This window comes from Malus sylvestris, chromosome 16 (genome assembly GCF_916048215.2).
Source record: "Malus sylvestris chromosome 16, drMalSylv7.2, whole genome shotgun sequence".
In the NCBI taxonomy this organism is placed as follows: Eukaryota; Viridiplantae; Streptophyta; class Magnoliopsida; order Rosales; family Rosaceae; genus Malus; species Malus sylvestris.
This window is the reverse complement of record NC_062275.1, coordinates 2,624,436-2,636,980: the sequence shown is the minus strand read 5'-3', so window position 1 is coordinate 2,636,980 and position 12,545 is coordinate 2,624,436. Positions and strand designations below refer to the sequence as shown.

The window sequence follows — 12,545 nt, the reverse complement described above, 5'->3', positions numbered from 1 at the left end:
GTGACAATCATTACCATTGTGACAAACGGCGTAAAGTAACCAACCATGAGTTCAAGAACATAATTTAGAGCTTCTCATTTTCTTCCATCATCCTACAGATTGAAGACCAAACTTGTCCAATTAATACTATAACATGCAAGTAATGTAGTTACATCTTTAACACTAAAAACATACTTTCTTGAAGTGTAAGTGTGTCTGAAATCTTCTTTTGCTTCATTTCCCGGAAACAAGATGCGTATCCAACATGAGCCTTTGTAATGGAGTCTATCCAACAAACTCCATGTTGCAGGAAAATCAGTTTGACTCCTCGTGGCGAAGAAATTGAACAAGTTTAGATTTCACCTCTGGTGGAATGCGGTCAGGACGATAGTTTTTGTCAAGCCATACTGCTGTGGCCTTTGCTTCCAAGATAGGCTGTTCAGAAAATATTATCAGAAGATCACAATGTGTTGAGAGTCGAGACAACTCCTTGATATGATGTAAAAAATCTTAGGACTGGCAAATAACAAACCTCTTGATTTGGCAGCTTAAAAATGAAGTGATCAAAGTATAGGCGAGCAGATGAGGAGCCAGCGAGCCTGACCTTTATGACAAACTTATCTCCACTCTAGTTGCACAGACCTTGTTAGTGACAAGGCCGAATTCTCAATCACAAATACAAACATGTGCATTGCAGTAGGAAAAATATCTTAAAGAGATATATCGAGACATACTCTGAGAGGTGAAAGGAATTTGAGTGACAAATCCGACAATGCTAATGCGCTACCAGTGCGGGCAACTCCATCGGCATTGATGCCGACCCTTTCCAGAAGTTCATGACGACCTGATCAAAATATTGAAGCACAACAGCTCAGCTTGTTTAGTAGAGTTGCAAAGATTGAAAAAAGGTGTGATCTCTTAATTCGGATTCATTTACAAGTTTCGATTATGTATAAACCGCAGAATCATTCCCCATGAAACACATTTCTGCCGTAAATACAACCTTTAAGAGCACGAATTCGACTGGAAGAATCCCCCGGTGACATATGGAAGACGGAAAAATTGGAAATCAACAGCTCATGTAAAAAAGGTGTAATTAGCTAGATCCAATCATAAATTGCGATTAAAAATCAAAGGCTTTTCAAGTTACAGAAACGTTTAACTCACCATGTTGGCAATAACTTGCATAAACAGCATTGTTAACGACACCATATTGATCAAGTTCATAATCCCGGACTTTGAGCTCAACATCAAGAAACTCACTCATCCTGCAAAGTGCAAAAAGGCCAAGGCTTTAATTGAAAAATAAATCCTTTCAGCGACAAATTAAGGCTCGTTTGATATCCATTTCGTGTTCTTGAAACAAAACCATGATATTTTCGTGTAAGAATTGCAATGGTATGACGATTCGAATTCACAACATAGAGAATGCCGCCAAATTAAACAAAGAAATTGAACGTTTTAAGAAAGTACCCTTTGCCACCTTTGAAATCGAATGCGAGAGCGGCGCAGCTCCTGACGTTGGGGAGTGATCGGAGACGTGGCCGCGTCGTCGGGAAGGAAGCTGACTGACGGTGGGGGCGGAGCGACGTCCGGATGACACGTGAGTAGGAGGGGTGGGCCACGTGGGTGGGTTCGGCAACTGAAAATGCCCGTAGGCCCTGCAACTGCAGCATCTCTGCAGCTCCGCTCAGTCAAAAGTGCTCGGCGGTGCTCGGAGCGGAGAGAGAGACAGAGACGGTAGTTGCGTTGGGGAGGTTTTGTTTGGATTATTGGCGTTCAAACCCAAGCAGTAAACACACAACATGGAAAAGGATTTTCTTTTGGGCTGGAAATGATAATATATTGAGGCCCATTGGGCTATACTTCTTGTGGTGAATTTGGGTCAAATTGTTGAGAATCTTGAGGTTGGATCTAATTTTTTCGGTCAAACCTCAATCATGCGTTGCGGATGAATAGATTTTAGATTTTATTATTACAATGTCATTATAGCGTCGGATTGATGTTATGGTGTCATGTTATTGTTGTTGCTACGTCATTATATTGATTTGGATCATGTGCAACCCATTCGCGTAAAATTTGTTGGTATGAGAAAAACTTCGTTTGTAAAAGTGCCCTACAAATGATATAGCCGGGACACTCACACAAGTTTTCTCCTCCCACCTCAACTACAACTAGAGTCGCTGAACCTGCCCTCTTCGGAATGTTCAGCGAAGCAAAATCGTATTTGAGAGGCACATGCCCCCAAATGTACATGACCCTGTCCCTTTGTTTCGTTTAGTGACCAATAAGGGGACCCATGGCAAATGGTTCTCTTCTCTACTACACATCATTCTCAGCTGCCTCTATTTCATCACTTAAACCGCGTTGAGGCATCAGTGCCCTTAATTTTAAGGGTAATCTTAGAAACCCACATGACAGATCACTCTCTCATTTCAATCATACATAAATCAAGCTGTCTTTAGATCATGATCTACGGGGTCCCTCCAGGGATCCAACCCTTATTAAGGATGCAGTGCACCTGAGCCTGTGTGTTGCTGACTAACTACCACTTCGATCTATCTCAACAACCTTTTTGATCAGTCTGGATTATACAATGTAGAGTAGATGGTCACAAGACCAAAAATCATATGCAAGCCCCAATTCAAGGTTTTTGGTCGTCACTATACTTATTATCATTATTTTCGTTGATTTATACAAAGAGATACGAAAAAGAGGAACATCAAGCGCATAATTTTATAGTTATCCATCAGCTCATTGCGATCATTAACATAATTTGAGTGCTACTATTTGCACCACATTTATTGACTATACATTGACTGCTCTTTGATAGAAGTGAGTCTCGATCAGCAATATTATCGGTCAATATGTGGTACAACTGACATAATTTTGAGGAGAATAATGCTGATCAGTAATGGGTGATATTGATGATACAAGTACAGTACAATATCATCTGTTAATTAATATTACTGAAGTTTAGTTATTATACAATAGTACAAGATTCGTTTTGCACCCTACACAAATATATATGCAACTAGATATATATAAATATATATTTATATAAGCATGAAAGCAGTAGTATTTTATTGTAATATGGGATCCATGGAAGCTGGAGAAGATGGTATTGATCGTCCTGTGTTTCATTGTCTCCACATGTACATGTAGGGTTTAGGAGCATGAGATCTGAAGAAGATTGAACTTACTCTCAGTTCTCAAAAAGGCCATGCTGCGTTGTTGAGGTGAGGAAGTCCTCCATACCCTTCTGAATCTCTGATCTTACTGCCATCTCTTGTACCTCGTGATATGCAGTATTTGTCCCCTGCAACATTCCACATTGCTCGCTTAATCACTTTCATCTTTTAAAATTTCATTAACAACCTTAAATATTTAATAGGAAAACGATTTCTGTACATTTCTATTTATTTTTTACCGTTAATTTTTTTTTCTTGAATGAAACGTCATAAATAAACATGGTGTGCATGAGGAGAAAAAGGAGTGGGAAAAACATTGTTGAGATTACTGAGACGGGAAGAAATAATGGATATACAAATTCGTAATTTAATGTGTGTCTGTGTGTGTATTTCTGTAAACTTCTAAATTTATACCTGCTGCTGTTGCATTGCGTCCGCAGCATCCACACCTGGTGAATTGAAATCATAATACGCACTTGCTGCAGAAAGTTTCATTGACAGAAACTAGGAAGCCACCAAACAAAAAGCACTTTAATTATTAGTATTCAATTTGGATATATACGATGATTGATCCATAATTGTGACATTATAAGAAATCTCCATGATATGGTTTTGGTTAATTATTTATGATATGACTCACCTCAATTTGTTTCTGCAGTGACTGAACGTAGCTGATAACCACATCCAGCATTACTGCCATTCCCATTGTCTGCAAATTAATTCAACCATAAAAAACATTATCAATTATGTTTAAAAAATAATAACTCATGAACTCCATCGTAGTTTATTCAAAGCGACAAGTAAATCAAATTATGTACCTTGTAGCACCCTGGAACCAGATTTTGCAGGCATCTCAGCCTCTCATTTATTTTCTCTCTTCTTACCTAGTAATACCATGAATGTTAAACAAATGCGCTAGACCAACACTGATAATCTTTCCTATATATGTATTAACTGTGTCGTTATCAGAATATTATGGATTTAATTTGTTATCGCTATTTAATATAGGCGCGCAAGAGAATTAAGCTAAATTTGCTTCAAAATCTGCCCTTGAAAAATTAACAAGAGAGTTAGTACTTCTAAACCAGATACTGTTAACATGTCCAATTTAAAAGAACTGAAATATTTGTACCCTTTCTGCCAAACTGTGGCTATCAGTAGCTTGGCCTCTCTTAGCTCTCACATGGATCACTTCTTTTAGTTTCTCCCCATCTTTGTCACTATTGTTTGTCTTTCTCTTTCTTCCTCCAAACGACTGCCAAGAATCCCCAATCGCGTGCGCATTTCAATATCGAGAGAAAACACATGATCAATATAAAGTCAGTCTAGCCATAAATTAAGCATACACATGATCTATCCCATCAAGGTAATTAACCAGACAACATGTATAAGCTAGCTCTTCAGCGAGCAACTATCTACTTACATATACAATATTAAGTACGTACCTTTCCTTTTCCAGTTTCTTGGCGAAAATCTCCAGTCATCAGATGAGCTGTGGAATGAGCAACTAAGAAATCATCATGATTTGGATCATCAGAATTATGGGGAAAGCTTTGAATATGATGAGTGAAGTTGATAGGGAGCTGGTCAGGTTGGGGCTGATGATGATGATCAGTAGTAAAGGAGGTGTCATTGGCCGAGAGAGTCATGATTTCATGATGATTGGCACCAAGACTAGTCTCCAAATCGCAAAGATCGTCTATCAGTTCCATCTTCCAAACTTCGAGTCGTTTGTCTACACAGAAACTTGCGGTTTTGCATGCTTTTAGAGACAGACTAATTGAGTTTATAGAAACTTAAGTCCAAAAGCGTATTGGCTATAGTACAGATTTTCATTTAAGTTATTAGTTGACTTTGTCTCCCTACCTCTCTCTACTTTTTTATTCCGAAAAAAAATGTTTGAATATCTTGTAAACGGAGTCATACACTAATTTTTTTTAGCAAGAAAAATTCTAAACTTACTTTAATTTTCAGGAATGAGATTCAAACTTGAGTGTAAAGAAAGTTGGTTCATGGTCGTAGTGTGTGTGGCATCGGAGGCGTGGAGCTATATAACCAGTTTAGTGTTGAATTATGTAAAATTGGTATTTGATTTGGTGTGATTATCTTAATTTGTTTGTTTTCAATTTTTGTTCTTGATGGGAACATATATCTTCTCTTTACGGATAATGATGACGTTACCACAAATCGCATATATAGGTTTCCACTTCAACTCAATTCAATAAAAGGTTGTAAACCCAAATATAAACACTGGCCTTAATTGGAGTGCTCACAATCTAAAGAGTTGATAAAAATGTTGACTCCCAACTTTCCAAATCTGGAGAGCTTCATTTCTCTATCAGATCACTCACTATTCCAAATCCACGTTGATAACCCATACCGACTCATTGACAACCCCCCATCCCCCTCAAAATCCCAACTTATAATAATATGCCATGCATATATATGCATGCCTTGCATCTCAAGTTAATTGGCATTTTGCTTGTTTTGAATTTCAAATTATCGGAAGATTAAGCAAGGTTGTAGCTGCTACCGTACTAGTAGTTGTTAGGTATGGCTTAAAGTATGGAGAGGGTTGTGTAGTTGATTGTACTCTCCTACTTTTGTCGATATACATATTCTTATCCCTTCTAATCTTTTTTCGTAAGATCAAGTATACAACTTTTCATATAAGACTACAATTAAGTATCATTTAAAAGTCAATCTTCACCTAATAAGCCTTTGATTCTTGATTCAATTTGTATTTTGTATTGTAGCTAATCTTTGATTTTGAATTAGGATGCACATATTCTGTGCCAAACTTTATTTCTTTAATGGTGGAAACAGAAGAGGGTTTAGGGTTTAGAAATTGAATGATAACTTTACCATATAAGAATGAAATGAGACTGTCAACATCCTCGCCCAAATTCTTTTGAAGGTACATCACAAATGGCCTGTTACGGACCTTAACTTGTTTAGGCGAATTTCCATACCATACAAATCTCATTTTATTGTATTGTTACAAACGTGGGTTAGGTCAATTGATTAGAACGATGTGTCCGTCTTCTTACATCTAAGTTCAAGTGAGTTAGAATTTTATTTTATCGAAAAGAACGAACCAGTTAAGTAACGTTGCATATATATGTAAACTTCTAGTCTTTTCTCTTATACCATGCCTACGTGCGAGTACTAAACAAAACATTTGCTCTTAAGAAACGCGTCGTAACCCAAATTGGTAGGCAGGCAGTGGTTTGGTGTTCTCATTTGGTCAAAATTAATGGAGGTCTTTTTTTTTTTTTTTTTTTTTAAGTTCATAATTAATGTCCATATCCTCCTGCATGATCATGGAGGAAAGTGATAGGCGAAGGTCACATGATTACGGAATGAGAAGTCATAAATTAAAAGTTGTACGAAATTATTTCACTGAAAATAGTCTAACAAAAATTTCTGGACACCTTGTTGTAACCTGTTGTGACTACGAGACTTGTAAGTAGCAGTGTTGATCGCTGCAAGAAGGGTCGTCATGTTTGTAGAGGAGTTGCGAGCTACTGAAATAGAATTTGAAGGATGCATCAATAAGGTAATGATTTTCGCTCATCCTTTCAAGTTTTCTCTCAATCCAAACTTAGTCATGTTAGACGAGAAGCAAATCAGGCAGAACATAAGCTTGTAAGAGCAGGACTTGGAGAGCAACATGAAGTGGCTTGGTTTGAGGAACTATCGGACATGGCAGCAGACATCTTGATTGAGGATAGTTCAATTGAGTGATTGCATCTTTTTTATTTTTTATTCTGTAATGGCGGCCTCTTTTTTCCTTGATTCTGGATTGAAAGTTCGGCAAGGTTTTTTTCAAGAGTTCACTTCTTTTATATTTAATTCTCTTGTACATATTTTATTGACATCCTAATGTATATATAGTACCTTTCCATATTAAAAGAAAAAAGAACAAAAAATATGCTTATAAGTGGTTTAGAGTATTTATCACTACACTTGAGGATTTTTGTTCCTTATTGTCGAAAATCGCTTGTATTATAATAAATTCATTAGTGAGAAGTAGTTTACAAGTAAATAAGAACATTTAGCATTTGAAATTATGTGTTTTAGTCCCTGGTAATACCAACTGGGCTTGGACCTTCTAAGGGCTCAAACGACACACAATACATTCCTCTGCAACTGCAAGGTTGGAAATGGCAACAGGCCCAGATGTTAGCTCAGTCCAAACGGCAGGGGCCAGCAAGTTCCAGAATTCTAACGACAACGAAATTCACAAAATTAACAACACACACGACAGGGCAATACTACCATCCACACCTTTTCATTTCTTGAGTTTCTACTTTATTAACAAATATGGGATTGAATTCAAAGTGAATTTTTCACTGAAATCCGTAATTAGATACCTACACAATAAAGCAAGAACGAGAAAAATCATCATATTAACTACGGGGCTAAGGCGGCTAATTAATCTTATTCCCTTTTCTTACTTTTCCTATTGTTAAGTTCTCCTATCCTTTCATTCTTTCATTTCTTGTACGTAAACATGTCCTCAATTTGACAGTTGTTTGGAAGTTATGAAGGGCTAATTTCCATGCTGGGTTAACCTAAGTAAGAAATGATGAGAGTCAAATTGAATTTATGATCATATTCCATCCTAGTTTGCATAGGTGAGGGATTTGTTCTAAAAGTGCTAGCTAGCTACATGGATCATCCAGAGACGAATGAGCATCATATACCTCATCAAAATCTTCATCCCTGTAAACTATATCACTTCAAGCTACTCGAGCCTCGAGTTAAAACAATAATATGCCACTCTTTTATTTGCTAGGTAATGCTAAGAGGATTCTCTCAAAAGCGAAACTCTCCATGAATTCTCTTTCACCTCGCAGTTTACGTTAATTCTCGTACCAATATGATAAAGTACATTGTGCCAAAAATATGAGGTGACGGAAAATTCATAGAGAGTCACATTTTTTAGAGGGTCCCTACCATTTCTCAAACATACATGTCCAATTTTCCGGGTCCTTTCATCGAACCTAGCCTTTACAAATAAGTCAATAGACTCACAGGTGTACGCTCCATCTGCCACCTTTGTTTGTGCTCTGCGTCAGTTGTCACTCTCAGCCCACACATCCCAAGTGCATTTTTAGTGCTTTCAAGTTTCAATTATAAGGCTCCTCCGTCCTAACTTCTTCATGGTATAATCTCAAAACGAGTAGATATCAAAGAATACATAGTCACGCGTCGGAAACTTAAAAGAAATAGAATACAATGTAAGATGAGTGATGTTACTACTAGCAGCACTAAAACTTTTGTGTACAAAACTGCAGGGATGCTAGATTGTTTGATTGTGGATGGATTGCTTCGAGTTTGAGCAATCTATCTCTCTAAAATCTAAACAATATAGTGGTTTAACGTCAATAATCATGTATCATTTGGATTCACAGCTCATGGCTATGGTACCCCCACCCCACACCACCAGAGGTGACCAAGAAAGCACGCGTGCATTTTCGATATATATCAAGATCAAGTCTCACATGATGCTGAATAGTTCAGTGGTCCTTTACTCTAAGCTTTTTCTTCTCATGTTCCCAAAACAGGTAGGATGAGAAGAGCATCTCCCTCCCATGATAGAAGCATTTCGACTAAATTTGGAAAAATATTATCCTCAAATAATTGATTCTCTCATGTCATGATATATGACATCATGTATCCAGGCCCTTGAATCTATTCAAAACTTTAAGCACCCCCACCCCCCCACCCTCCCTCCCCTCCCCGACCCGAACGGGGTCCCCCCCTCTCCTCTGAGTCCTCTCCTTTGGCCACCTCTCCCACTTTGAGACCTCGCCATGTCACTTTCATTCTTTCTCCTTAGTACCACTTTTCCTACAATCTAGCCACTTTCAACTGTTTATTAAAAGGTTAATAATATGTACGAAACAAATGAACGATTTTGAAAACAATTAAGATTATCAAGATGATTAAACGACTTTCAATTTTATTGTTGTTTTTGTATGGATAATATTTAGGTTGTGATAACAGATTGAACGATTTTGTTTATGACATGTTTACAATGAAAATTGTATAATCGCAACAAATTAGTCAATGAGAGGTACCAAGGTGTGCACCTAGGTATTATTCTTTTATTATTAGGACAATACTTGTGCTTACACTTGAACATATTTTCACTGTGAAATGTTATAATTAAAGCCATTCATTTTCTCACTAATTATTTACAAATCATCTTTGCAAAAATAGTCAAATTTAAGATGATTCAATTTAGTCATCTATATGTATCAAATATGAGATTGGTTCATCACGAAACTGTTAATTTTTATCAAAATTGTAATTTATTCGATACATATGAGTTACTTAACAATCTCTAATTCAATTGAGTTTTTACAAAATTGCACTTTAAACGATAACGGAAAAAAAAATGAGCGATTTCAGTTACAATATTTGTACAATCAAAATACGCTAATTACAAATCAAGTGAGTACACGTAATGACCTGGTTTTGGATGAAAACATGTTGTACCACGCTGAAAAGAACAAAAGGATTTTTTGTGCTTGGAAGGGGCATCATTATATTCCAACCACACACCGTCAATATCTTTATAAAGTTGAATACTTTGAAACATGGTTCGATGGAGCCCAACTCAGAATACGCCATTTTTTTTTTTTTTTTTTTTTGACAAAACAGAATACGCCATTTTCCACGTTTGTAGTTTTGCATCTGCGTAAAATATATTTTGTCCAGTCAATCACGTTTCTTGTATAAGGAGGGATCGAATCCAGATAGACAACAAAAAGAAAGGAAACGAAAATAGCTATCCCTTGAAGAAAAGAAACCCTACTACGTCTCACTTTCAAGGACCTCGTCCATCTTTTCTTTCTTTAGTTCAGACCTAATTCAAATCTATTCAACTATTTATGGAATCATTATGTATTAACCATACGTAAGTTTATCATAAACTCTCTAGTGCATGACTTATATTACGGGATGTGAATGACGGTCGAGCAATTGTATTGTGTTAATCGACCAGCTGCTCAGATCTCCCGCACAATATTACTAGAGTTGTATAATTATGTGGTTTGAACTTGACCAAGGATGACCAAGAAAAGTTTATTTTGTTGTGACCCACATAGCTAGAAGCTCTAGCTACACCTCAGAAGGCTAATCCATGGACTATACAACCAAATTTCATCTCATAAGATTCCATTTGGACAGTTTAGAAGCCAAAAATGCATGTGGACACTCTCCTTTTAGGGTTTTACTTTTCTAGATTTGTAATTATTTGAAACTTTGTTCTGTTCTGCTCTATAAAATCTTAATTTGCCTTCCTTCTGTTTCAGTTTCATCCCTCTCTTTCCTCAAAACAAAACAAAACAAAACAACTCTCTCTCTCTCAAGCAAGAGAGCAGCTATGGCCGCTCCTACAACCCCTGAAGAAAATGAGTTCAGAAGAGGGCCATGGACTCTTGAGGAAGACAATCTGCTTATACATTACATCGTGAACCACGGCGAAGGCCATTGGAATTCTTTAGCAAAACTTGCAGGTAAATAGCAGCTAGCCTCATGATCAAAACCATTTGTCAATGAGTCCATTTCATTGCTTGGTTCTCAAGCATTCAACTCTGTTTTTCTTTAGGATTGAAGAGGACCGGAAAAAGCTGCAGATTGAGATGGCTAAATTACTTAAAACCCGACATTAAGCGCGGGAACCTTACTCCGCAAGAACAGCTCATGATCCTTGAACTCCACTCCAAGTGGGGTAACAGGTATGTCACAACCGTAATTCTTCAGTAAGTTGGTGTTTGTTATGTCAGGAATTCTCCATGCAAAATATCCTTTCTTTATGTCACGCGTCTGTAATGTCTAAAATGTACCGATAACATGTTTGTACGTTTTTCAGGTGGTCTAAAATTGCGCAGCATTTGCCGGGAAGAACAGACAATGAGATAAAGAACTATTGGAGAACAAGGGTGCAAAAACAGGCGCGCCAACTGAACATCGAGTCGAACAGCGAGCAATTTCTCGATGCAGTTCGGGGTTTCTGGGTGCCGACTCTGCTGCAAAAAATGGAGCAATCTTCTTCTTCTTGTTCTTCAACCTTGAGCACTTCTCAGAACTCCGCATCTCCTTGTCTGTCACCAAATCACGCAGCTCCTTCCGTGCCACTCTCAACCTCTCCACCTAGCAATGCGACAAACGTGTTGGACAATTATCACATTAGTGGAAATTCCAATCTTGCCACCGTCCCAAGTAATATCCTTTCGGCGGATTCTTTTGTTTCACACGTGCCTCAAATGGCAGAACCGTCCACGAGTTTCCCCCCTGCATATTACCGACTTGGCTACAGCAGCTTAAGTCCAGATGGCAGTCACTACGTGGACAGCAGTAGCTATGACGTGGAGGGTCTCAGCCTGGACCCTGTTTCGGCAATGGGCAATCTTGGCAATTCACAGTTTGATTGCCAGATGGGGGGAAATGATTGGATGTTGGACAATGTGACTGACAGTTTATGGAACATGGATGGGCCGTGACAACCTAGAAAGTTGGAAGATTTTCAGGGGATTATTCTGAGCTGAAGATGTTAAGGGGTTATGGGATGTATGGTTGTTCACAAACTGTATTTTCTACAAGTAATGTAATTTGATGCTGTTTGAACCTTATTCTTTTTGTTTGACAAGACGACATATATAATATATTAAAAATTAATTGAGACTTTAAGAAAGAGAGATTCAAACTTAGGTGAGCGACCGTTGAAAACGGTATTCTCTAACCAACTGACCAAATTCACTTCTATACATTTGACCTTGTTCTCATAGTTGGAAAACGTTGTCATCCGACATGACAATTGACAATGTGTCAATGACTAAAATGTTTTGGTTCGAAAGAATCGAATTATGGAAGAAGTTTACCGAGAAAAAAAAAGAGTTGTATTGAAGAAGCAGCTATTTTGTTGAAAGGAGCAAGAAGCCACGTCATAGAATAGATTACATGGCGATGAAATGATATCGAACCCTAATGATTTTACATCTTTCTTATTTTTCCAACGGTCAACCATATGATTCCACGTCACCACGTGGTCAATGTTACAACATCCATAATAAGAATGCTTTTCTTTTTTAACAAATCCAACTGTGATTGCGATATTCGAAGAATGGAGCATGCATAACACTCCGACTAACTAACAAACACACGTATATCTATATGTTAGAATAATGTATCGATCGATGTAGCTGTTAGACTAAGATATCGATCGATCTAGCTGTCAGACTAAAGTATCGATCGATTTAGATAAACCTAATTGTTAGACTAAAGTATCGATTGATGTAGCTGTTAGACTAAAGTATCGATCTACGTAAATTTATGGTGGGTATGTGAGTTTGAGAGAGC

The 12,545-nt window shown here is 37.6% G+C and overlaps 3 protein-coding genes across 4 annotated transcripts; 1 reads left to right on the top strand and 2 right to left on the bottom strand.

The window, feature by feature from the left end:
- Positions 1 to 50: 50 nt before the first annotated feature.
- Positions 51 to 1,776, bottom strand: LOC126606369 (acyl-acyl carrier protein thioesterase TE3, chloroplastic-like). Of its 2 annotated transcripts, XR_007617195.1 has the most exons (6): positions 1,453 to 1,776; positions 1,147 to 1,247; positions 714 to 823; positions 512 to 607; positions 175 to 414; positions 51 to 92 (listed from the first exon to the last, which is right to left on the bottom strand). XR_007617195.1 is itself a non-coding variant. In XM_050273745.1 (5 exons), the coding sequence occupies exons 1-5, from the start codon at positions 1,653 to 1,655 to the stop codon at positions 295 to 297; spliced, it is 630 nt and encodes a 209-aa protein (XP_050129702.1). In that variant the 5' UTR covers positions 1,656 to 1,776; the 3' UTR covers positions 51 to 294. The 2 variants fall into 2 exon arrangements, 1 of the variants encoding a protein (XP_050129702.1); XM_050273745.1 differs by having other exon boundaries at positions 51 to 414.
- Positions 1,777 to 2,884: 1,108 nt separating this feature from the next.
- Positions 2,885 to 5,168, bottom strand: LOC126608418 (transcription factor bHLH75-like). The gene is made up of 6 exons (XM_050276290.1): positions 4,616 to 5,168; positions 4,303 to 4,425; positions 3,989 to 4,054; positions 3,811 to 3,879; positions 3,585 to 3,674; positions 2,885 to 3,298 (listed from the first exon to the last, which is right to left on the bottom strand). The coding sequence occupies exons 1-6, from the start codon at positions 4,880 to 4,882 to the stop codon at positions 3,185 to 3,187; spliced, it is 729 nt and encodes a 242-aa protein (XP_050132247.1). The 5' UTR covers positions 4,883 to 5,168; the 3' UTR covers positions 2,885 to 3,184.
- Positions 5,169 to 10,443: 5,275 nt separating this feature from the next.
- LOC126609421 (transcription factor MYB62-like) lies at positions 10,444 to 11,818 on the top strand. Its single transcript, XM_050277373.1, has 3 exons — positions 10,444 to 10,702; positions 10,795 to 10,924; positions 11,059 to 11,818. The coding sequence occupies exons 1-3, from the start codon at positions 10,570 to 10,572 to the stop codon at positions 11,687 to 11,689; spliced, it is 894 nt and encodes a 297-aa protein (XP_050133330.1). The 5' UTR covers positions 10,444 to 10,569; the 3' UTR covers positions 11,690 to 11,818.
- The last annotated feature ends 727 nt before the right edge of the window (positions 11,819 to 12,545 follow it).